Consider the following 23110-nt stretch of genomic DNA (forward strand, 5'->3'; position numbering starts at 1 on the left):
CAAACAATACACACCTGGGCTCCATGTCTCCGTAAGCAAGCAGCATTAATGTCCCACCTTTGAAGTAAACTGAGTCCAGAGTAACAGGAAGCATCTTGCTGATGCCTTCAGTTTGTGCTACTTCAGCTCCATCAACAAGTTCTGCAACAACATCTTCAACTTTTGGAGCAACTGTTGACTTCAGCTTCCCCAAGGCAACAGCAAAGCTATTGAAGAACCGGTCAGCCATTTTTCCATAAGATGAAGGAAAATTGAGATTCAGATGCCATGAGTGCAAGGGCTGCTGCATTGCAACCAAGCGGTCAGCTTTGCCAAGAGCTGAATCTTGATACGTTGTATCACCCTTTGCATACTCAATATTATGATCAGCATGTTGATTGACAATATTAACACTAGTATTGTCGTATTTAGCATCAACTTTTTCAGCCACCTTTACACTTGAAGAACTGTGCCTGAGTTTTCCACTCCATTCCATCTACCAAATATCATGAAAAATGGATCGTATACAAAATTCAAACTACGATTAGGTCTATTTTCATCTTTGTTCTTTGTAAGATGATCCAATTCTGAAGTTTTGAGACATTCACCGATATAGGGTATCATCTGTCAACTGTCCTTTGACACTTGTCGCAGAGACATCGACAATACCCGCCTGACTTTTCTGTAGAGAACTCTTGACATCCATAAAATTATAACCTGCAAGTGATTGTGAGGTCTCATCAGAAGTCCTTTGAGATAGTCTCTGGAAATAAGAAGCTGCTGCTGTTGCACTGCGCTTGAGTATTCTGTTCTTAGCAGCAAGAACATCTTCAGAATAACTACCACCATTGGATTTCCTCTTGTGCTTTCGAACTCGTTTGATCAATGTAGACCAGAAGTTCAGTCCAGAGTCAGGTACTTTCACACCAAATGATTTCTCTAGATCTGCATGCCTCATATCATAATCAACACTGGTGTCCATACAATGATGATCACTCCAATGCATCTTCTCCTCCATGCACGGAAAGGACTCGGAACTCATGGATTTTGTGAAATTACTTTCCATCTCTTTAGCACTTTCTTTGGATGGACCAGAGCCTTTATCGGAGACTACATAACCAATCTCTGAAGCTTGCCTAGCTGCATCATCCCTTTCTCTAGCCCACCGAGCAGCTGCTTCCTCCCAAGCAATTCTCCTAGTTCTTGTCCGATAGTCAATGCCTTCTTCAGAAGAAGCCTCTGCAGACTCCCCTCTGATGAGGGAATTCCTAACCAAGTAAAATCCTTCTTTTGCACAACCAAGAGACATGGATCAGATAGAACAGCATCAATGACAATCTTTCCCCTCCTCAAACTAGAAAAAGGCCGAATGCGAAGTTTAATGGTGGGAACCTCACCGCAAGAAAATTCTTCCAAATGAGGACCAAAAGAACATGACTCCAAGGTTATGCTTAAAGGAGAAATCCTTCTAACCTTTCCAAAGTCAAGTTCGCGCTGGATATAATCACTAAGGGTGGAACAGACAGAAGGCAAAAGCTTGGCTTCAACGAAGCCCTTGGCTTTTGACTTCCCATACCATACCAATAAGCAGACCCCAGATATCACGGCAACAAATATCGAACACCTAAATAGTATTAGTCCCTCGTGCCAAAGAGGTGGTGTCAAAGACTTTACCAGCGCCTTGCTTCTAGAAAAAGGTTCCCTGACGCAATTAACAATCGATCCACTTCTCGACCCGAGATTCTTCTTTAGTAATTCCACATTTTTCCTGTAAAAGTGAGAGAACCAAATCGCCCTGGATACCCAGGGGTTTGGCTTAGCACACTTACACTTCCAATTCGCCCGTCGATTTTGCCTTCTTTCTGGTTCGGAAAAGTCGACATTGCTTCTTTTATTTCTCGAGCTAGAAAGGGGAACACCAAGAAAAGGGCTGTGAAGCCTTATACTCATTATCCCCGACTGGCTGATCTCGTGCTGTCGCAGCTCATCTGCTGGGGACTAAGACCAAGAATAATGCTCTTAGTCCCCTACAACATCAAAGCAGCTGCCGTCGGTCAAGCATTCACGACCTGCCATATAATTAAACCAAACCAACGAACAAAAAGTCATTTCACGATCCCCAACCGAAACGAACGCCGCGCAGAAGTCCAGAAACCGTGAAAACACTCCCTCCGAAGCCGAAAACAAGCGAACGAAATCGTTTCTACGGGTTACCGGATCCTAAAAACGCAATAACCATCCAAAAAAAAGAAAAAAAAAAGAAAACTGCCGCGGTCCTCTCGTTCTTTGAGCTGAATTTCAGCAAGTCACTCCCCTCTCAGCCTGCCAACCAGCTCGACTCTATCGCCAACGAACCCCAGAGCCCAGAGCACGAAAATTGAAATAGGAAAAAAAACCGAAAATTTCCCATTACCCACGAATCGGAGCATCGAGAACTCGGCACCCACTCGATCGCACAAGCGCATAGGCCCGAAAAAAAATAAGCTCAGCAGAACACGCAACTACAAGAAGATGAAGAAGAAGAAGAAGAAGAAGACAAAGACGACGGCAGAATCGCTTACTCGTCGATGCGTTCGCTGCCAGTCTCGATTGATGCGAGCTTCGCTCGCTTGAAAGAGAGAGAGGAAGAGAGAGAGATGGACAAGGACATCGACAGGGGGGCGCTTTGCTTGAGACGTTGGCTTAATTTTTGGTTTTCTTGAGAGGGAAGAAGTGGAGTGAGGGAGCGAGAGAGCGCGAGAGAATATTTTGGGGAGCGTCCTGACCAAATTGCCCCCCGCGGCAAGGGGGCGAAATGACCGCGGTGGCCTTTTGGCTTTCTCGCCTAGTGGAGCGGGAGTACGGATCGATCGTCCCGTTCGTTTCGATGGCCCCGCCACCTCGGACGGCTCGCGTCCGAGAATGCCCTCTTCGTCGGCGGAAGCTCGTGGAAGGCGGCGGATTGCCTGCCGTCGGTCGCCGGTTAGGAAGAAGGGAGACGAAGCCCCGGATGATTCTGAAATGGCGGCGGGAGAGGTCCCGTGATAGGCATTGCTAAGTTTCGTGGCGACAGAGATCTTTTTGAGGAGAATTACGATCATGATGCCACCACTAAATTTTTAAAACAATTAACAATGATGTATCAAATATTTAGAGTTGGAGATCTGAATTCAAATTATGTCAAACCTCATTTGTCTTCCAAATTCAATTTTTATACCTAATACTAAGCAGTAATGATTGGGGAGTGATAGAATATTTAAATTATAAATCACGCATTTATTTAATAATTTAAATTTTTAGAACAATGGTAATGATGCATAAATATACTAGGTAAATGGGAGTGTTGAAATATTTAAATAATAAATTACTCTTTTATTTAAGTTTATAAAGTAATTGGCAATGATGCAAAAATATAATGAATTGAGGAAGAATCGATAATGATGCATAAACATAATGAGTTGAATTAATGAGAGACTACATTCTTTCGAGTCCGACTTATGTTAACATGCAAATTGATATGAGTCTTGCTTGGATTGCGCGCCCGTTAGTGTTTTTGGTCCGTCCGACACGGGAAGGTTCTCAGTCAAATCTCTCCCCAATGATGTCACGACCTGCTTCCAGACTGTTTTCTTAAGAAAAAGGCGAGAGTCACCGAGGTTTCCAGACTCTCTGAATGGGCTGCTGGCTTTGTTTTCCTAAAACACATGACGACATACGACAAGAGACGAGAGACTGCGTCGTGCATTTTTTATGAAGTCAGCGCGCGGTCGTCCGAAGCTCGATGGTTTCAATTATTAAAGTCGAGTCGAAGATCAAGGATGGCCAATTATAGTATCGAAAATTTGACTTGAAATCAAAAGTGAGGAGGCTCTAAAATGCTTTGAAGTTTTAAGGACTTTGGGATACTTAAATTACCGAATAGTGTGTAGACAAATAACTGGAAAACGAAAAGGCAGTTGCATAAAAAACTCAATTAAATTGGAAAGGACGACGTAATTTTTTTTATTTTTTATTTTTTATAGTCATACTTGCTGGACAATTGAAATCAGAGTTTTTATATGGGAATCAATAATGCGTGTAGAGAAGGAAGAAAGATAAACAAGACAGCTGGAAAAAAAATTGTAATCGAAGACAAACTATCGAAATCAGGAATCTAAATTTGCAATCCAAACTTAACTAAAATTAATACAAATCAATCTATGACGAACAATCTTCTCATCTTCAAAATCTAATGGGCCTTTTGAAATTGATGCTGTGGGGTTTTTTACCCTTAGGATCTTGCTTGCGTGGAATGTGTCAGGTTGGAATCTTGTGTTCTATTTTGATTCCTTTTATATCTCTAATAAGTCATTCTATTATGTATCCTAATCTCATTTTGCAAGAATCTCCAATTGCCTCTTTACTTGCACGCCATTCTAGGGATAATTTTTAACTGCTTGGGATCCTTAAATTATAGTTATCACCTAACCAATGAACCTCCTCGACTCATTAACCGACATTTTATTCATGTTTTGAATCAATCAGACATGCGATGAACCCTGTCCATTATTAACTGAATATCAATAAACTCCTAAAAAATTCCATCAATGAACTTTGTCCGTGGATGGTTTTGTTACGATATTCATGATTGACAAGCTTGCTAAGCATTGTATTGATTGAGCCTTACATGTTATGCATGTGTGTCATGACCTAGCCCCGCCTATCAGCTTCTTCATGTTTGGGCCTATATTTTGGGTCTAGATTTTGGGTCAAGTGTCAACAGACACACGCAAAAATTAAACTTAGCAGAGTTTTGCAACTATTATTGAAGGAAGAAATGCAGCTACCCATTCGCAATGGCCTGTAGGCTCCTGCATAGTCCGAGCCAGAAATGGGCCTTCCAAACTCTTCTCGTCATTTAAGACCAAAAATACGAACATGCAAACCCAGAATTGAAGAGTAACTAAACTTTCCTGTTTTGTCGCTGGAGATCTCCAAACTCCTTGGACATCTACTTCTTAAATTCGAGGTATAGATCTATAAATCAATGTGTGCATGCATGGCATTATTCCCCTGACCATCCCTCAGCTTTCTCAATCTCTTCGTATGGAGAAACACCGCAAACATCCAAAAACCTATATCCCTTTCACCCAGAAAACTTAATTTTCAATCTTTCCATCTGCCCAAAATCCAAGCAAATAGACAAGGGCGCGTACCGAACTCGCAACCGAACGAGAGATGCACATCCTCAAGCAGGTTTTCTCATAGTAATGAAAAATTTCCAACGCAACATGAGATCATTAGTCGAACCCAACACAAACGCGTTGAGAGACATGAATCCGACATGACACGGCTGGACTTAACCATAACCGACACGAATTGATACAATTTCATTCATTTTGAATAGAAAACGTTGTGCATATTATCTTTTTCCTCTCAAACGACGCGTAGTGACGGAATAGTCAACACAAACACAACACGCAAACGAGAATTGCCAACCCTCGTTGATGATAAGCACAAAAATTTCTAAAGCCTCCGGGTCTTACTTCTACATCAGCCAGGACGATGCGTCAGTCTGCTCACGGTCTGAGATATCCATAAAGATTTTCCTAGCTGCGATCTTCGAGGATGGACATATAGGCTAATACCAAACTATAAGCATCTATCACTCACCCAAGGATGAATTTAAATCATATAAGCAAAACTGGCAAAATGTTTGTGGCCACGGCAATGGAGCCACAACAAATCCAAGATTCAAAAAAGAAAAATCTTCTAGTTCACAGCAAATACAACTAAAGGTCACCTCAGACATCAGAGCCACAAGGCCCAAAAGATTATTCCCATTTGCCATATGAACAGCACAAAGTACATGTTTAAGACGCAGATGCCAAATGACAGTCGGTCCTTTACCGTACTGGCTGCTGGTTGTAATGGTTTTTCTCCTTTTTCTTTGCTGCCGCGAGCCTTGCACTCCTAGCGGCAGCCTCTTGAGCAGCAGCTTTTGCAGCAGCATCCATCTCTTTGGAGGATTTCTTCTTCTTCATTGAGGCCATCTTCTTTAGCCGCTCTTTCATGTCAACAGATGATCCATCTTCACCAACCTGTTCAGCTCCAGTTTCTGGTTCGTTCACGGCATCTGTACTGTTGGGCTGATCTTGGAGCTCTTTCATCTCCTTGGAAGACTTGTCCTTCTTCTTCTTCTTCTTGGCACTTTCGACTCTCCAGGAGCACTTTCCTTCTTTTCACCCTCACCATCAGGCTCCGCATCTTTCTTATCTGGCACCGCATCTGTAAATGACAATGCATAGCTAAGGTAAGATTCAAAAAACTGACTAAACTCAAAAGGATGGCAAATAGCTTTCCAACATAAGATCAATAACAGAAAAGAAAAGAAGAACAAACTGAAACATTAATAATCTCTAAATGGACTCTAATAAATTGCCACCCAATAAAAAATTCCACTATGCCTGAATGTCCTAGTTTCCCATTGTGCCAGTGATAAAGCACATGAGATGTCAGCCTTTTGTAAAACTTCACTGTGATCATAAAAGATGACGCATAATTAATTACCGCGTGGCTCATCTTGGCCATTGTCCTCTTTCGGTGCAACACCAAAATCAGCCAAAAGTGCTTCAAGTTCTGCAAGCTCCTTCTTCTTCCTTTCTTTTTTGGAGAGCTGTCTCTCCGTCTCTTTGATGCAGCAGGAACTTCAGCAGGCTTTATTGCAATTGGCTCTGGGTGTACTGGAACATCTTGTTCATGCTCATGTTCTTCCTCCAAATCATCATCCCCTTCATCAAAGAATATCATCCTCACTCTCTGTATCCTGCAATCAGAATACAGAGTAAAATATAAAGATAGAACATCATGGTTAACATTTAAACAAGTAAACTTTAATGGTGAAGTCAGTCTTATCTCTTCCATTCTCAACCCCTAACTGAAAGTTCTAAGGTCCACGATCAGATGTCTGAGGTCACATAAACAAAATGAAAGAGGTTTATTAACCACAAAATACATTTGACAGCAACCATACAAGCTAGACATCTAATTTAGCAGCAATAACGATCCTTTCCAAATTGTGCCACCGCTTTTTATCCAGTATGTATGTCCACTAAAAAAAATCTCCCAAGTCTAGAATTCACTACCAAATATTGGGTCTGGTTCGCCAATTAAGAATTCTACAAGGAGATAAGATGACAAGAAAGGGATGGTATTCAATCAGCATGAAGGAAAAAAAGAACTGTAATAAGCACTACTCATATCCCTGTATTCTTATCTAGTATCAAAAAAAGAAAAAAAAATTACCTTCATTATCATTGCACAGCATACACAATTAGGATCTATTATACTGACACATGCATAACAAGATGAATAGGACATTAAGAAGCTCAAAGAGTAAAAAACAGTACCACAACAGATAGTCCAAAGGAACAGTGAATAGAAGAACAAAACAGAAACCCTGATGTCATTGATGCTAAGCTCTCGGAATCCTTGGGAAAAAAACATCTTATTCCAGCAAGGCAAGCAAAACAATATGGTACTGGTACTTATCCGTGGCAAAGACTTTCAGTCAGATTGCTGACTTCAAAAGGCTTAGGACTTACAAGTTCTGCCAGCAGTTACTCACCGCCACGTAAGGATGGATACAATTAAGCAGAAATGATGGCAAATCCTTATAGTTCGATGCATATAAAGAATGAGGAACATCATAATTATTGTAAGATTAAAGCTGATGTCCTAGAATAACTGACATCCGACGGTTTTTTTATCATAAAAGCAGGCACATGATGGATCTAAAATAGAAAACACGGTTCTTTTTTGGTAAGTAAAAACCAGAATCAATGAGGTGGCATAAATGTCCTGAACCCCAATCCACTGACGAAAAAACATATCTTGCAACGTATGGGGTAGACACACCTCATGTGTCATTTAAGAGTGACTTAATCCATTTCAAAGAAACTCAATCGCTGCTCACCACGTTCTTGATTCTGATAAGACGAAGTTCACGAAGATGTTTGGAAGCGGTATCATAAACATTGTCTTCCAATTTAAAACTGAAAATGACGGCATTCGAGAAGATCCAAGTGCTGTCTACAGTTGGCTAAGCCTATTGTAATCTCAAAACTCTTAAGAAAATTTATGGCAATTACTCTAAAATAGATTCACGGCATTAAACACGTACCGACAAAAAAGTAACCATTACACCGGATGAAAACAATACTCAAGTCGCAATCAAATAAGTTCATGTCTGCTTTTAAAATCTAACATGACGTTGGATAAGTTGCCGGGCAGCATGTATATGTATCATCCCAACAAAACGCGAAATTAAGTATCATGTCATAGCTTAAAATTGAGTTATCGTGCCATGGACATATTAACGCCAGGGCACAAATGATACCACACAATACGCATGCTCGCCGTGAACTCATCTGCTAAATCATAAAACCAATTCGAGACAATGAGCCAACAAAAAATCCAATCAAAGGTTCTTCTCCAATCATCGATTCAACCGAGGAAACAGACATTAGAGCATCTCATATGCAATATATCAACGATTTACATGCATAACGCCACGACAAACCTCTGCATTGGCGGGCTGCTGCTCCTCGGTCTGGGGCGTCTTTCCCACACTGCAGGAGGCGGGGCGGTGGTTGCATAGTAATCATCATCATCATCGTCATCAACATCTGCCCAAGATTTCTCCTTCAACGGCGTCGGGGCCCAGAAAACCTGGGGCTCGGGCTCCTTGGCCTGCGACTGGGCACCCGATTTCGACGACCCTTTGCCGCTCTTCGACCCCTTATCCTTATCCGACTTCTTCTTCTTCCTCAACGTCTCGAGCGCAGCAAACACGTTGGTGTTGTTGATCACCAGGGATCCCTCGTCCCTCCTGCCACCTCCACCAACCATGGTAACGCTCGCCGTATCGATTCGAGACCCACGAGCACAGATGCCGAAATCGAAGGATTTCCCAGACGATTTTTCCCACGGAGCTTTCAGACGCGGCGATCTGTCCGAAGGAAAAGAATCGGCTGGAACTACGCAGGGGCGATCGGGGGTTATCGATCAATCCGAGCTCCGGCGAAGGTAGAGGAACGAAGGATGTATCCAGCAAATGACTTTACAAAATTTTTAGGATTGTTGAATTTTTTCGACGAATTTTTATACAGGTTACCAACCCTGTCAAAACGAACACGGAAACGCAAAACGCAAAACGCAAAACGCAAAACCGAAAACGGAAAACCGATGTCTAAAAAAAAAAAAAAAACAGCTTGTTCGAGCTGCGGATTGGAATCGATTCGCGCGACGGAAATAGGGAAGCGCGGCGACGGGGAGAATCGGAGGTCGGTGGGGGCCGCCGGAAAAGGAAGGGGAAGAGGAGGAGAGGAGGTGCTTCCCCGCGCGGTGCCGCAGGGATTGCGGGAGCGCAATTCCGCACGGGAAGGCCCGCGGCGGAGGCGGAGGCGGCGACGGCGACGGCGACGGCGGCGGAGGAGCCGAGCGCGGCGGCGGAGATTGCAGAGGGGAGCGGGAGGGGAGGAGGGGGAGGAGGAGGAGGAGGTTGCAGGGGAGGAAATTAGGGTTTCGTGACGTTTCTCGATGGAGATGAGGAAGGGGTGAGGTGGTAGGGATAATGGAGAAACGGAATCGGACCGCACGGCTATATATACGGGTTCTATTTTTTATTTTTTTACTTAAATTTTTTTTTTTTTCTGGGGAGGAATTTTTCACCTATTTTAGTTTTGCGGAACTCCAAGATACGGTGACGTTTCCGTGGCGTGCCGCGCGTTTTGGTTTGGATAAAGAGAAAAAAAATCTTCCTCCGTTTCTCCGGACGGACGGGCGGGTCGGGCCGAACCGGGGCATCGGGTCGGGCTAATTTGTTTCGAGGCCCATCCACCGACATGGACATGACAAATTCTTTTCTTTTTGTCCTATCGGATCCGATTTCACGTTCCATAAAACTGGAAAAGCAAATAATTGAAAATTTGAATACTGAATATGGAGAATTAATAATTTTAGACTGTGGAAATATAAGAAACTATATAGTTTTTAATTTTTATTTATATTTGTGAGTCATAAAATGGGTGATTTCTTTCATTCATTAATATGATAGCTACGTGATAAAGGTAAACATAGTTTCAAACATAAAATATCCCGAAGAGGCTAAGGATGGGAAGATACCCAGTTGAAAGGGAGTTTTTTGCTACCCAATCGGTAGCTCGGTTTCCTTCCCTTAGACAATTGGCTAGCTTTTCTTGACGGAACTTGCCTAAGATCCATTTTCCTTCACTTACTATGTTCCTTATGGCCCAAGGTTCTCCTTCTCAGCCAAGATGCTTTCTACTCCCATTCAAATGTCACTTTCACAAACAAAATCTATTGTCTTCTACGGTACTGATCGCACATGACTCTATTGGGTTTGTTGTAGAAACTTTAGCCCTTTCACGAAAGCTAGTGCTTTGGCTTGAAGAGACGACTCTATCTTGGTCTCGCTCACAAATCCACCTTTCACTGTCCCACTCGAGTTCCTCAAGATCCTAGCAATTGAATAAGATTTTTTGCTCCCCACCCACAAAATGTCCACATTCAGCTTCAGATTGTCACTGGATGAAGGTTTCCACTTTGTCTCTGCTCTTGTTTTTCTAGGTTTTGATTTGCTATTATGTGGGTTCCATCGGAGGTGGTTGTTAACTTGTGCTCGTGCTTCTTCTAGTATGGCCCGAGGATCAAGTTGTTGCCCCCAAAACATAGCATTATTTCGTGCCTTCCATATGAGCCAGAATGTTGTCACGGCTACCTTCGCTTCAACTGGGTCGGGTTTTGCTTCAAGAACATCCAGTAGCCATTTGTCTACCATGGTTACATTTAGAGGGCTGTTGTGTGTCTTGAATGTTGGGTCTAACCAGATTTTCTTTGTCCAACTGCACATTAGAAGTATATGTTCAATCGTTTCTGGGTGTTTTGAGCAAAGCAAGTCTACTAACACTCTTCTCTTGAAAGGTTTTTCTCGTGTGGGTAAAGTGTCTTGGCATATACTCCATAGAAATATTTGCATTTTGGGGGGAAACTTAGAGATTCCATAATTTTGTCCATAGTTGTCTAGGAGGCTGGTATGAGGCTATTGCTGTGCTTAGATTTACCTTGTTGGACTTGGAACGCTCATTGTTGTAGCTGCTTTTAACTATGTAGCTTTTGATTTTGTTTGCTGTCCAACATAGACGCCTTGGGGGAAGAGCTAATGGGGATAGCTAATATTTCTTTGACGACATTCTCCACTAAAAGATTCCGCAATATTAATTCTTTTCACTCTCTCGTTCCTTCATTAATCACGTTTGCTACTTTGTATGGATCATCCCTATTTGCAGGACCCCCAATTAAACTTGAGTTTAGCCATCTCCCACCAACCATTTAACTTCCAGCTCAATTGTTTCTCTTCCCACTAGGATGCTTTGTTAACTCCAAGACAGGTGATGTTCATTTTTGGCTTTACAAAGATCTCCATCTAGAAAATATATCCCTTTAGGAACCCGACTCCAAAGTGTTGAAGGATTTTGAGATAATCTCCAAACTTGTTTGCCTATCACAACTTTGTTAAAGATTTGCAAGTCTTTGAAGCCAAATCCTCCTTCATCTTTTCTGAATTTCATCACTTCCCATTCTTTCTAGTGCATTCCCCTTTTTGTATCACTTTGTTTCTACCATAAAGAGGTTACTCTCTTCTTAATGGCATTACACACAAAATTTGATATCTTAAAGATCGACATAGCATATTGAGGAATAGCTTGCTTTACGCTCTTAATCAAGACTTTTTTACCTGCTTTTCACATAATCTTTTTTTCCATCCCTCTATTTTCAGGTTTACTCTTGTTAATATCTATGCAAACATTTCTTTCTTTGATTGACCCCAATAGGATAGTATGCCAAGGTATTTCCTCACCTTCTATATAATTGGGATATGCAACTCTCGAGCCATATTCCTCTTCAAATTCAGGGGGGGTAGCCATTGTTGAAAGCAACTCCTAATTTGTTCAAATTGATAGCTTGATCTATTGCAAAATAGAATTGGTTTAAGATAACCACCAACTTTTTGGCATTTTTTTTTTACTATTCCATTAAAAAAAAATAGCATCATCAGCAAATAATAGGTGTGATAGTGTATGACAGTACTTGTTAAGAGTGATTCATTTGAGGCTTCCATCTACTATGACTTTATGCATCATCTATGATAAAACATTGGCCATTAGTATAAATAGATAAGGAGATAGTGGATCGCTTTGTCTGATTCCACGTGAGGGTATAAGATATTGTGTAGGTTCTTCATTTACTTTCACATTGTACGATACAATTGAGACACAATGCATGAATAAGTCAACCCAATGCTCACAAAAACCCATTTTCAAAATACATGCTCTCAAGAAATCTCATTCCGTGTCATATGCCTTTTGCATGTCCAATTTAAGGATGGCTTGGAACTTCTTCTTTCTTTTCCTTACCTTTAATTGATGCAATACTTCCTGGATTATGAGGATATTGTCTTAAATCTGACGGCCTTGGACAAAAGCACTTTGTTCTATTGCTATTAACTTGTGGAGTCATGGTTTTAGCTTATTAGCCATCACTTTTGAAATGATTTTATAACTAAAGTTGCATAGGCTTATATGTCTAATTTGACTTATTTCTTTTGGGTTTTTAACCTTTGGAATAAGAGCAATATGGGTCTTGTTTAATTAAGGGTCGCGAATACCTATATCGAAGAAAATCCGAACCAGCTGAAGTATATCCTCATCAATTTCCTCCCAAAAATGCTGATAAAATTGGCCATTCAAACCATCGGGCCCTGAGGCTTTAAATGCCCTTAGCAGAAAAACTACTTCTTTGACTTCTTTCAATGTGAAATTTGCCATCAAATTGTCACTTATCTTGTCTCTAACCGAGCTCAAGCATTAGTCTAAGATGGATAGGAAGTTTCGAGCCTATCGATACATAAAGGTTTCAATAGAAGTCCCTATATGATTTTTAAGGGTGTTTTTGTCCTTTGGACCAATTTTCTTCATCAATCTTCGGTATTATTATCCTGTTTTGTTGCCTCCTTTGAACTGTTGTTGCATGAAAGTATTTTATATTTTTGTCTCCGCACTATAGCCATTCAATATGAGATCTCATCCCCTAATATATCTTCTCTTGTCTCCACAGTTTTTCCATTTGTGCCACTATATTCTAGATTTCTTTTTTACTAGTGGTTGCCCCCGATTTGTTATTTATCTCCATTAATTTCCTTTTCAGCCCTCTAATTTGGTATGATGCGTTGGAAAACTTTCCCCGACTCCATAATGCTAGCTCCTTTGACATTTCGTGGACCTTTTTTTTTGGAAAAACTCAGGAGGTGAAATTGTCCCTCTTGCCATGTACTTCTAATAATCTCCCCACATTCCTATTCTTCAAGCCGGTAAATCTCAAACTTAAATTCTTTCTTCCTTTTGTTTTGAAGTGGATGCAAATAGAGCATGAATGGACTGTGATTTGATCCCACAATAGGTAGTGCCATAACCTCTGCATTTGAAAAAGCTACCCTCTATTCCATTGTGCATAATACCCTGTCCAACCTATTCTTGACTAGTGCATCCCCTTCTCTATTGTTTGTCCTTATGCAGGCGTACCCTTTACTTTCCATATCCATGAAAGAACAATCATTCATGAATTTTCAAAAAGCCACTATTCTCTAATGGTCAACCTCTCTTTTGCCTACCTTCTCCCAATTATACAAGATCTCATTACAGTCGCCCATGCATATCCACCGAAGTTGGTTAATTACCCGGAAGCCTCGTATTTGTTGTCAAAGCGATAGTCTTTCTCGAAAGTTTGTGGAAGCATGGAAGAAAGTAATTCTCATTTATGTGTCACTTTCTGGATCTTTGTTTTCCAAATCAATGAATTCTTTTGAGCTGAAGATCACTTTGATTTCTACTTCTTCATCTCACATAATAATCAAGCCGCCCACTATTCCTTATGGTTATTCTAAATAGGAGTGTGGGTATTTAAGCCATCTTTTTATCCTCTCCACTAGCAAATGTTGGCTTTTTGTTGTTGGCTTTTTGTTTCCATTTAAAACACTATATTGGGTCTTTCTCGAGCCACTATGGCTCTCAACTCTTGGAACATCAAGGGGTTGCCTAGCCCTTGACAGTTTTCGACTTAAAACTCGCGTGTCATCTCCGAGTGACTTATTAGGGCTAGCCACTAAATCCTACTCATTTCCTTTCCTTACCACCTGAATAGGAGTGTCTAAGAACTCCATCTTATCTACTAGTGCAATGGTAGAGTCTTGAATCCTCTTTGCTTTTTCTCTTTTAAAACATTGGCTTTTCTCAACACTTGGTGCCTTGATCTTGAGAACTTCAATAGTGGGTGGTTTGAATGACACTATTTGTTTGCCATTGCTTTCCTTTTTTGCTACAGTTGGGATTGAAACTCCATCATGCTCCTTTAGTGAGGGCTGTCACTTTTTTTCTTTTTACTTCTAGTTGGAGTTGGACTCTTTACTTTTTCTCTCACCGCTATTTCCATCTCGTTGACTGAATTTGCGTTTTTAAAACTGAATTTTCTTCTTCATTTTGTTGGTTTATCACCCCATAGGAAGCTTCCTAATGAGGACTTTTTCATGCACTTTCAATTTTCAGCCAAGGTCCATACTTGATTACTTTATTTTAGTCCATTTTGTTCGCTCATACAAGATTTCTTCACAATACAAGGCATAATGACCCATTCTCACAATAATGGGTAGCCATTCATATTTATATTTCACCCATAGCATTCTTTCTCCTTCATTAACAATAGTTTTGCATCTTAGAGATGCTAGCAAGTCCACTTCAACATTCACTCTCCCTATTTTATGGGGGTCTGCCTCCTTTAGCATCTAAACTTCTTCCAACACCCTCCCAATCTTCTCAGAATCAAAATATACATCTTCCAACACCCATCCCGGAGGTATTCCTACCATTTAAACCCAAATTGCACATTTTGTGAAATCATAATAATGCTTGGGTATATCAGCCACACACCGATTCAACACTAATAAATTACTTGCGAAGGACCAAGGTCCATGATTTAAATCTCTTTCTTTCTTAGCCTTTGAATCAAACAAAAAGGAGTAAAAACTTGGCTCTTTCTAACCCAAACAAGGAATATACACGGTTCATGTGCAAACAAGGACAAAAAATATTGGAAACTTAAATACTAAATTTCGAGTGTTGATGATTTTCAATTTTGAAAATAAAAAAAATTATCCAATAATAACTTGAAATTGAGCACTTTGAGTATTATTAATATATCTTTAATGAAATTGAGATCAAATATAAATTTTAACCATATAATTGAAAAGATTCTACATGCCATCAGTTACCTTTTCTAATTAATGAATTAAGTAATATATTCCTTACTTGCCCTATTATGTGATTACTTAAGTTAATCTGCGTTTTAAAGTCAATCATAGTTGTAATTTTCAAACAAGTTTAGTATTACTAATTGACTATTTTTTTAATTTTAGCCCTTAATTAGATTATCAAACAAATTAAATATGCTATATGTTTCGAATAGGATTCAGCTTCTAACAAAATAACTTTTGGGACATGCCAATGTTTTAGTTTGAATAAGAAAAATCTTCCTCTATTTCTCTAAACAAAGTGAGCTGGTTCGAACTGGGATCGCGGAGTCGGGCTAATTTGTTTCCAAGGCCCATCCACTAACAAAAGAGACATTTTTTTTTTATTGGTCCGATTTCTTATTTGATAAAATTGGAAAAGTAAATATTGGAAATTTCAAGTAAATGATAGTTACAATTGTCAAACAAGCCTAGTCTCACTAACTGACTATTTTTTTTTTTTTTAAATTTTAGCACTTAATTGGATCATCAAATGAAGGAAGTATGCTATAAGTTTTGAATAAGGGCGAACTTCTAACAATATGCCATTGCCAGACCCACTCAATATCGATTTTCAAACTTATCTATCCCGTGAGGGCCTAGATGGATTCAAGCTGTTAAGTACATGATCAGATTTGTTCTTAATCAAGAAAGCACATAAATAAGCTCTTGAAAGCCCCTCTAATAATTGATCAAAGGACAACGTGATAACTGATTTAATTAGTAATATGACAAGACAATCATTCAAATGGGATGTCGTGATTGAAATGCAAGTCACATAAAGTAAATTGAACAATTTTTGTCATCTACTAGTGAGTCATACCATTATCTCACAAATTAATTGAACGTTTCGGTTGGCTTTTCTAGCATAAAAGGATTAAACTCTCAAATTACGGTTATGAAATAACAAATGAAGACTGCTTTTGAAAATACTGTTTTTAAAAGACTCATCCTTCTCAGCCTACGCCAGATTTTTACAAACTCATTGAGTTGCTGCGTCCTCACCCCAATGATTTTCCCCTTTACGTTGAATTGTGTTATTGCATCGGAGCGGGCATGTACTTAGCCAGCACTTAGAAAATATTATTGAAAAAATAGTCAGTCCCTAAAGAAATGAACATAACAGTAGTTCGTTGAAACAGGGTCTTGTTTAAGCTTTTCAAGGTACTTTCGAGTGCTTAAGCTGCTTTTAAAAGCATTCCCAAATGCACCGGAAATACTTCAACAAAGGCAGGTTGTAGGAAAGGCGCAACGGTAGCTCACCACAAGACTGAGCTACTTATTAGATACTTCACCAAAACGTTAAAAGGAGAAGATAAGTGGAATTACTCTGCTGCATGAAATGTTTTAAGTACAAGCTTGCTGCATTCAAATACTCTGGAAAAGCAGGAAGACAATAAAAGTTTCATCAGTGTGTTTTCCAACAACTTGTACGATTGATTCACTGGCCAAAAAAATCTCTTACGATTATGTGCTTCATTACAGACAAAGGCAAATGAGAACCGAGCACGAAACACCAATACTGCCTCCTCGCGGAAGAATATATCCGATAGGGGTTTGGAGGGATGAACAAGTATATCATAGTAAAATAAGTCCACTTATCTTCTCCTTTTAACGTTTTGAGCCAACTATGCCACAAAAAATAGAAAAACCATAAGGAAAAAAATCAATACAAAAAATATTTTGATCATCAGCCACCTATTTGATGATATGCTGTTAAGGTACTTCAGCAAGGCCCCTTGTGCACCCTCTACATTTGTGAGCGTGTCATCCATATTTTCGTCAATCCTAAAAGAAACAAAAAAGGAAGCGTAAAATGCCCATCGAAACAATGCCATAATGAAAATTTCCAATAACAGCATTTCATTTCCATATAATAGAAATCCTGACTGGCATTCCACTCTCATGGTGGAAGCAGGACAACAAGAATAGTTGAATAGCAAGATAAACTAACTTCTAAATTTAACACTCCTACAACATTTAGTAAAGTTTACATCACCAGATTAAACTATATGTAGGCCATTGTACATGTGCATTTGCAGGTGGTTCATTTCACAAACGAATTTCGAAGTTTCTTAGCACGACTCATTCATCAACTAGCCCCAATGATTCTGTCGGGATTCGGCATATCATCACATCAAATAATGTCACGTCTCATTTAACCATTTACTTGTTTCGATGAAGTATCTTGATAATGTTAAATTTCATTGGGAAAGACCTGATTCACAATACATAAAAATAAAACTCCCTAGCAATCCTAGAAGATACCCTATGCAGAAGATAACATCTACTTCTGGCACATGAACTTTCCCAACTAGCCGTCATGGTATCGGTAGCTAGTATGCAACCTAAACCGTGACAAACAGAAAGGAGATGAACAATGGTGATCAGAACTATCCGAGATGAAGCTAGAACCATTCAGTGCTGGAGTGCTCTCTAAAAAACTATTCCAGTATTCACTATAAAAGCAAATTTCATTTGCATTAAGGTTCTGCGAGGCATTTAATATGTCATAACTTAATTCATGAGAAAAAAAGGAGAACGAACAAAAAAATGCAGAAAGATTAGAGTCTAATGAACCAGACTAACGTTGTTATACCAAAACACAATGTGGTTACTGAGAAATAATTAAAACAGCTAGCATGGGAGATACTCTAGACAGGAAAAACACCTGATTGCAATCTCTCCCTGCTGAGAAACCAGGGTTGCCAGCTGATTAAAGATACTGCTCAACTCATGAATGGTAGATTCTACATTTTGAAGGGCCTCAGCTCTGCTCTGCATGTAAGTATCCTGCAAAGGAACCATTTGCTGTTGTTGCTGTTGATTTTGCTGCAGCAAAGGCTGACTCTCCCCATCTCCCTGCTTTCTGAGGAAGAATTACACGTGACATTAAAGGGCATATCAGCAAATGCATCATATACATGTAGCTAATTCCCCCTACCAAAATTGTATAAAATTGCACAACGAGCAATGCCAACAATCTCTTGACCGGAAAAAAAAAGTCAAACAGAGTCTGAGGTTGAAATGCACAAATTGGTTCCTCACATTATAATTAATTTGACACGTTCTGCATTTTCAATTTCTTCTCAGAAGAGAATGGAAATTCACTAAGAAGTTTGGTTATTTACACAAAGATTGATAAAAAGTTGACATTAAAGAAATCATGACTACCCAACAAATTCAAAATGCAGATAAAATTATTTAGTTCATAATGGTGCAGGAAACAAAGCAATGCGGCCACTTGTAGCCCCTATGTCACCACATCCACATATCATGTTAATGGTTATTGCTGCGCTAGGGGCATCGCACCGGCCCCAGAGACTAGGTACTTGTCATCCAATTAGCAGAGATGGATTCCAATCATAAGAGAGCTCCAGTATACTGTGTCCAATTACAAGGTGAGCGAGAGGAGCAAAAGTGAAAAATTGATCTTTAGCATGAAGGACAATTGAGAACATCCTTTGCATATATCTTGGATACAGTTCAGGGTTAATGGTTTATGATTCCAGGTATAAAATTGACGAGAATACAGAGGAATGCATGAGATCAGTCTTTCAACCATCATTATCAAATCAAAGCAAAAGTTACATTGACCTTCCATCTTAAAATTTCACAACTGCATATTTTCCTCTATACTTTACTTCCATCCAAAAGGATATCTTTCTCCATTGTCTTTTCCTCCAACTTTACTCCCCTTTATTTCCTTTTCTCATCACTTGTTTTCAAAGACGTAATGGTAATGACAGATAAAGTCCAAGTCTATGACTATTTACCAATGATGAGTGATACATAACAATCTCCCACTAAGTTTGACATTATCATTAACAATTTAACTCAATCTCCCAATAAGCATGTGAAGACCTTCTCTACATAATATCAAACATGAACTGTAGCCAAAGAAGTAAAAAAAATAAATTGGATATATGCAAATCAAAGACTAGTCTTATGGAGGAAATTATACAGGAATCAACGCTGATATTCTCTGAAGATAACAAAATAATTCTTCTGATGGCTTTGTAGGTGGAGGTTTCTCTCCTGAATACATTGCAGCTCCAGTTCAAATAGATGGACAAGATTGTAGCAGCCCAATTCTAGAAAGAGTTTCAAATGACAAGCAATTCGACTCAACAGCAGGTCATGGGGTTTCTGATGTGATCAACAGCTTCAATCTCAAAGAACCACACAGTTTGAGTGCAATTTAGATGCAATATCAATCATACAAAACAATCACAGTTTTTTCTAAGAAAACATCTTCACTGCAGCTGTCCAAAGATAGGAAGAAGTTCATGCAAGAGTACCATATGAGTAATTCAGAACTCCTAACAAACGTTCGGTCTGAAAGACGTAAGTGGAAAGCAGTTTGGAATGGTAGCTAGCAAACAACAGTGCAAAAGAATAAAGATTTTACCCGGGAAAAGACGGGGATGACGACGACGACGAAGATGACGACCCATTAGCCCATGGGGGAGGCGGAGCTGCTGAGGCATTAGCAGCTGATCTGGTAGCCAGTGGTCGTTGACGAACAAAAGGATTGACGGTTTCCTTGGAAGCAGTGGAAGAAAACAACTGTCTCCTATTTTCATGTACCTTCAAGTTCTACACATAAACAACAGAATATGGTTACGACTAAACGCAATGTGATTTTCCAAGACACGTGACTCATCAACTTAATTGAGTTCAGCAATAGCAAAACAAAATTAGGTCACTCTATGAACTAGGGAAGCATTCCACATATGAAATTCCAGCAAATGCTAGAGTTACCTCTGTTCGCATGGTTAGAACTTCTTTGAACTCTTTTGTAGCGCTCATCAATCGATTTTTCAGGTCGTCTACAACTGTGGTTGAATGACTAGTCGTGTCACTGGAGACAACACCCTCATTCCGGGAATTGCTAAGGAACTGAAGATCTACCACAGCAGAGTTGAGAGCAGTAATATCCTGCTTGATGACTGCGGTAAGCTCCTGAATTTCCATAGTTGGATCGTCAAAAACCGAGGTTCTCTTTGCCACTGCAACAGAAATGTAGTTAATCGGTCATCTAGAGAAATCTTAGTGGGGCAACTATCTATAATGCAAAACCACAACCCATGCAAACTGTCACACCTCTGAGGTCACTCTAAACAATGCCAAATGTAACAATGCTACTTAGAAAGGACCAAAATATGCTTTGCCTAAACATAAATGGGACATGTAATTATAACTGCAGATGAAGCAGCTGCTAGTTCTGAACAATTTGGATGCTTACATTTCGCCAACTTTGCAAGCTTCTGGGACGTCTGATGTATCCCAAACCCAATTTTCGAAGCCCTCCGATTGAACTCGGATTGAAGAGCAACTCCAGATCGCTGTTCTTCTGTCTTGGAACTGCTGCTCGGTCCATTTGGTCCCGGCCCAGAAGAAACCGACTTCTTCAATCTCTCTGCTATACTCTGAAACTCCTGCGTCCGATCCCGAAAAGACGATTGGGCTGTCTTTACCGGCATTTTTTAAAATTTCGACTCTGGTCTTGGAGACCTACTGAAACATAACCACTGCAACACAAAATTTCAAAGGATCCCATCAGATCTGCACGCATCATCAGCTCAGCAGCAAATGCAAGTAAACAGCAATGCCCCAACCATCCAACCCCAACAGAGACCTAAACGAGACTACAAGAAATTCCCAGATCCGGATCGAATTGCACCACTAACCGCACGAAAATCACCGTTTCGGACTCCCATTTTCGCTCCCGAGATCAAACCCGCACTCACACGGACCTCAATGCAAATCGAAGATTTCTACAGTTAAACGACAAAAAAAAAAAAAAAAACTCCGATCCCAGAGACAGAATTCCATCACTCCTTGCTCCCTTACAAGGCAATACGAATGCCGACCGAACAAGAACCGCGGCGTCGACGGATTAGAGAGGTGCTTACCTCCGAATCGAAGGATCGATCCAGGCGAAGAACCGCGAGATCCGAGCCCTAGGGAAGGCTCCGAAGCGCTCCGCGCGACGAGACGCGACGGAATCTGGGGAGGCCTTGATCGATCGAGGGGCGGAGGCCGCGGGGGATTCAAGAGATCCGGAGGCGGAAGGAGGTCGGAAGTCGCCGCCGCGACGTGGCGTTTCTCGGCGGTGGCGGGATGCGCGGATCGTCGGTGCGACGAGAGAGAAAAGAGGAAAAGTACGAAATCCGAAGATTTTAATTTTGGAGTCGCGACGTCCTAATTCTATTTGTTTTTGTCCATGAATGAATTTGTGGGCAAAACCGCAATACCAAAGTGGGTCCCCACAGGTCCACACGAGGTCCATCAGTTTTTAGATGTTTATGTTTTGGATTGACGTAGATCCTAAACTACTATATTTATCGTAAATTTATTATTCATTGATTTATATTAAATTAGATTAATAATACGAAAATCATAAATTTGTACATCTATGGCAAATGGAGAGGTGCTCGTTAAATGTCATGTGTTATTCAACTAAAAAATTTGACCGTAAAATTTAATGAAAACTAACGAAAAAACAAATTTAGAGTTTTTGATGATTATAAAATTGATTTTGGATAAATTTGTCATCATTCTACTGGTCAGGAGTTTTTATGAGATTAAACCCTATATTTTATTTCTTTTGGAGAAATTTAGATATTTTCATGTTGAAACATAGATTTGTTTGAAAAATATTTTAAAATAATATCTCAAAACTAAAAAAATTACTTCGAACAAATCTACATACAGGAGGGGAAAAAACCATGATTAACACAGTACATATAAATTATACTTATGATGGTTGCAATAGTTGCTTGAAAGTAACAATGTTCAATCGGTATCCAATCAAGTAAGCGATCTAATGAAAATGGCATATCGATGGGGATTTAATTTCGGTCAGACGTAACGTACGCTACTTGTTGTATCCGGCTCTTAATTTTGTCTAGTGATGCCCAATTTGAAGTCTTCGAGGAGCGACGATGACCTTGTTAAAAAGAAGGAAAGTTGGGCAGGTCCGATTTTTTATTCGACATTCGACCGATCGCGTTCAAATAGTGAAAAGCCATGGTTAGCGACAGGTTTTCACTCTCTATGCCAAATGACGAAACTAGCTCGCTAATTCACTCGAGATGATTTTTATTTTTATTTTTTGGGACCACAAATTCACTTACGATTAGTTTATAATTTTTTAAGTAAATGAAAATTGAAGAGACTAAATGAAGGCATATATCTCTCTCAAAATAGTTAGTTTATATTTCTACTTCGGAGACTAATTTCTGAGTAAATAACGTGTTTAGTAACGATACAAAATTTTTATTTTTGAAAAAGAAAAAGAATAGAAATGCTAATTTTTTTTTGTATTTATTCATTTTTCTTTTTGCTCACGTATCGCCAACCATCATCGGCCGCCGCATGACCACCACCTCCGTTGCCCGATCGCGATCGTCGACCATTAATCGCCAACCGCCGCCCACGGCCCACCGACTACCGTCCCCTCCTATGGATGCCGTCCCCTAACGGCCGCCTCGTCCATAGGAGGGGATGGCGATCGGTGGTTAGGTGGCGGTTGTGCGGTGATGGGCGGTGGTCAACGGCGGCGAGTTGCCGACGGTCGTGCGGCAGGCTGCGCCGGTCGATGGCGGTTGTTGACGACAAACTGCGGTGGTCGGGCGATGGTTGGTGGCAATTGTCGGGCAATGGGGAGGCCGGTGGGTTGTGGGCGGCGCGATGACGATAGTCGCGGTTAGGTGACGGCAACCGGCGGTCGATTGATGATGGCGC

At 40.3% G+C, this 23110-nt stretch overlaps 2 protein-coding genes across 2 annotated transcripts; both read right to left on the minus strand.

Annotated features, from left to right (window-relative positions):
• Positions 1-5600: 5600 nt before the first annotated feature.
• On the minus strand, positions 5601-9562 carry LOC104437727 (DNA ligase 1). Its single transcript, XM_039310184.1, is given in 5 exon segments — positions 5601-6148; positions 6151-6213; positions 6508-6633; positions 6636-6763; positions 8519-9562. Coding segments are annotated over 5 exon segments (951 nt in total). The 5' UTR covers positions 8848-9562; the 3' UTR covers positions 5601-5843.
• A 7139-nt stretch (positions 9563-16701) lies between these two features.
• Positions 16702-21560, minus strand: LOC104437732 (syntaxin-32-like). Its single transcript, XM_039310245.1, has 6 exons — positions 21277-21560; positions 20607-20892; positions 20123-20370; positions 19770-19957; positions 18030-18227; positions 16702-17146 (listed from the first exon to the last, which is right to left on the minus strand). Exons 2-6 carry the CDS (start codon positions 20842-20844, stop codon positions 16987-16989), a joined length of 1032 nt encoding a protein of 343 aa, XP_039166179.1. The 5' UTR covers positions 20845-20892; positions 21277-21560; the 3' UTR covers positions 16702-16986.
• Between the last annotated feature and the right edge of the window lie 1550 nt (positions 21561-23110).

The sequence above is a fragment of the Eucalyptus grandis genome, chromosome 3, assembly GCF_016545825.1.
Source record: "Eucalyptus grandis isolate ANBG69807.140 chromosome 3, ASM1654582v1, whole genome shotgun sequence".
Lineage (NCBI taxonomy): Eukaryota > Viridiplantae > Streptophyta > Magnoliopsida > Myrtales > Myrtaceae > Eucalyptus > Eucalyptus grandis.

Excerpts from the sequence above, each read along its gene's own strand:
- LOC104437732 (XM_039310245.1), bottom strand. The coding sequence starts at position 20,844 with ATGCCGGTAAAGACAGCCCAATCGTCTTTTCGGGATCGGACGCAGGAG. Across the intron at positions 19,958-20,122 it reads TTCTAACCATGCGAACAGAG|AACTTGAAGGTACATGAAAA; the intron begins GTAACTCTAGCA and ends GTTTATGTGTAG. Across the intron at positions 17,147-18,029 it reads CAGGGAGAGATTGCAATCAG|GATTGACGAAAATATGGATG; the intron begins GTGTTTTTCCTG and ends TGTTTCTTTTAG.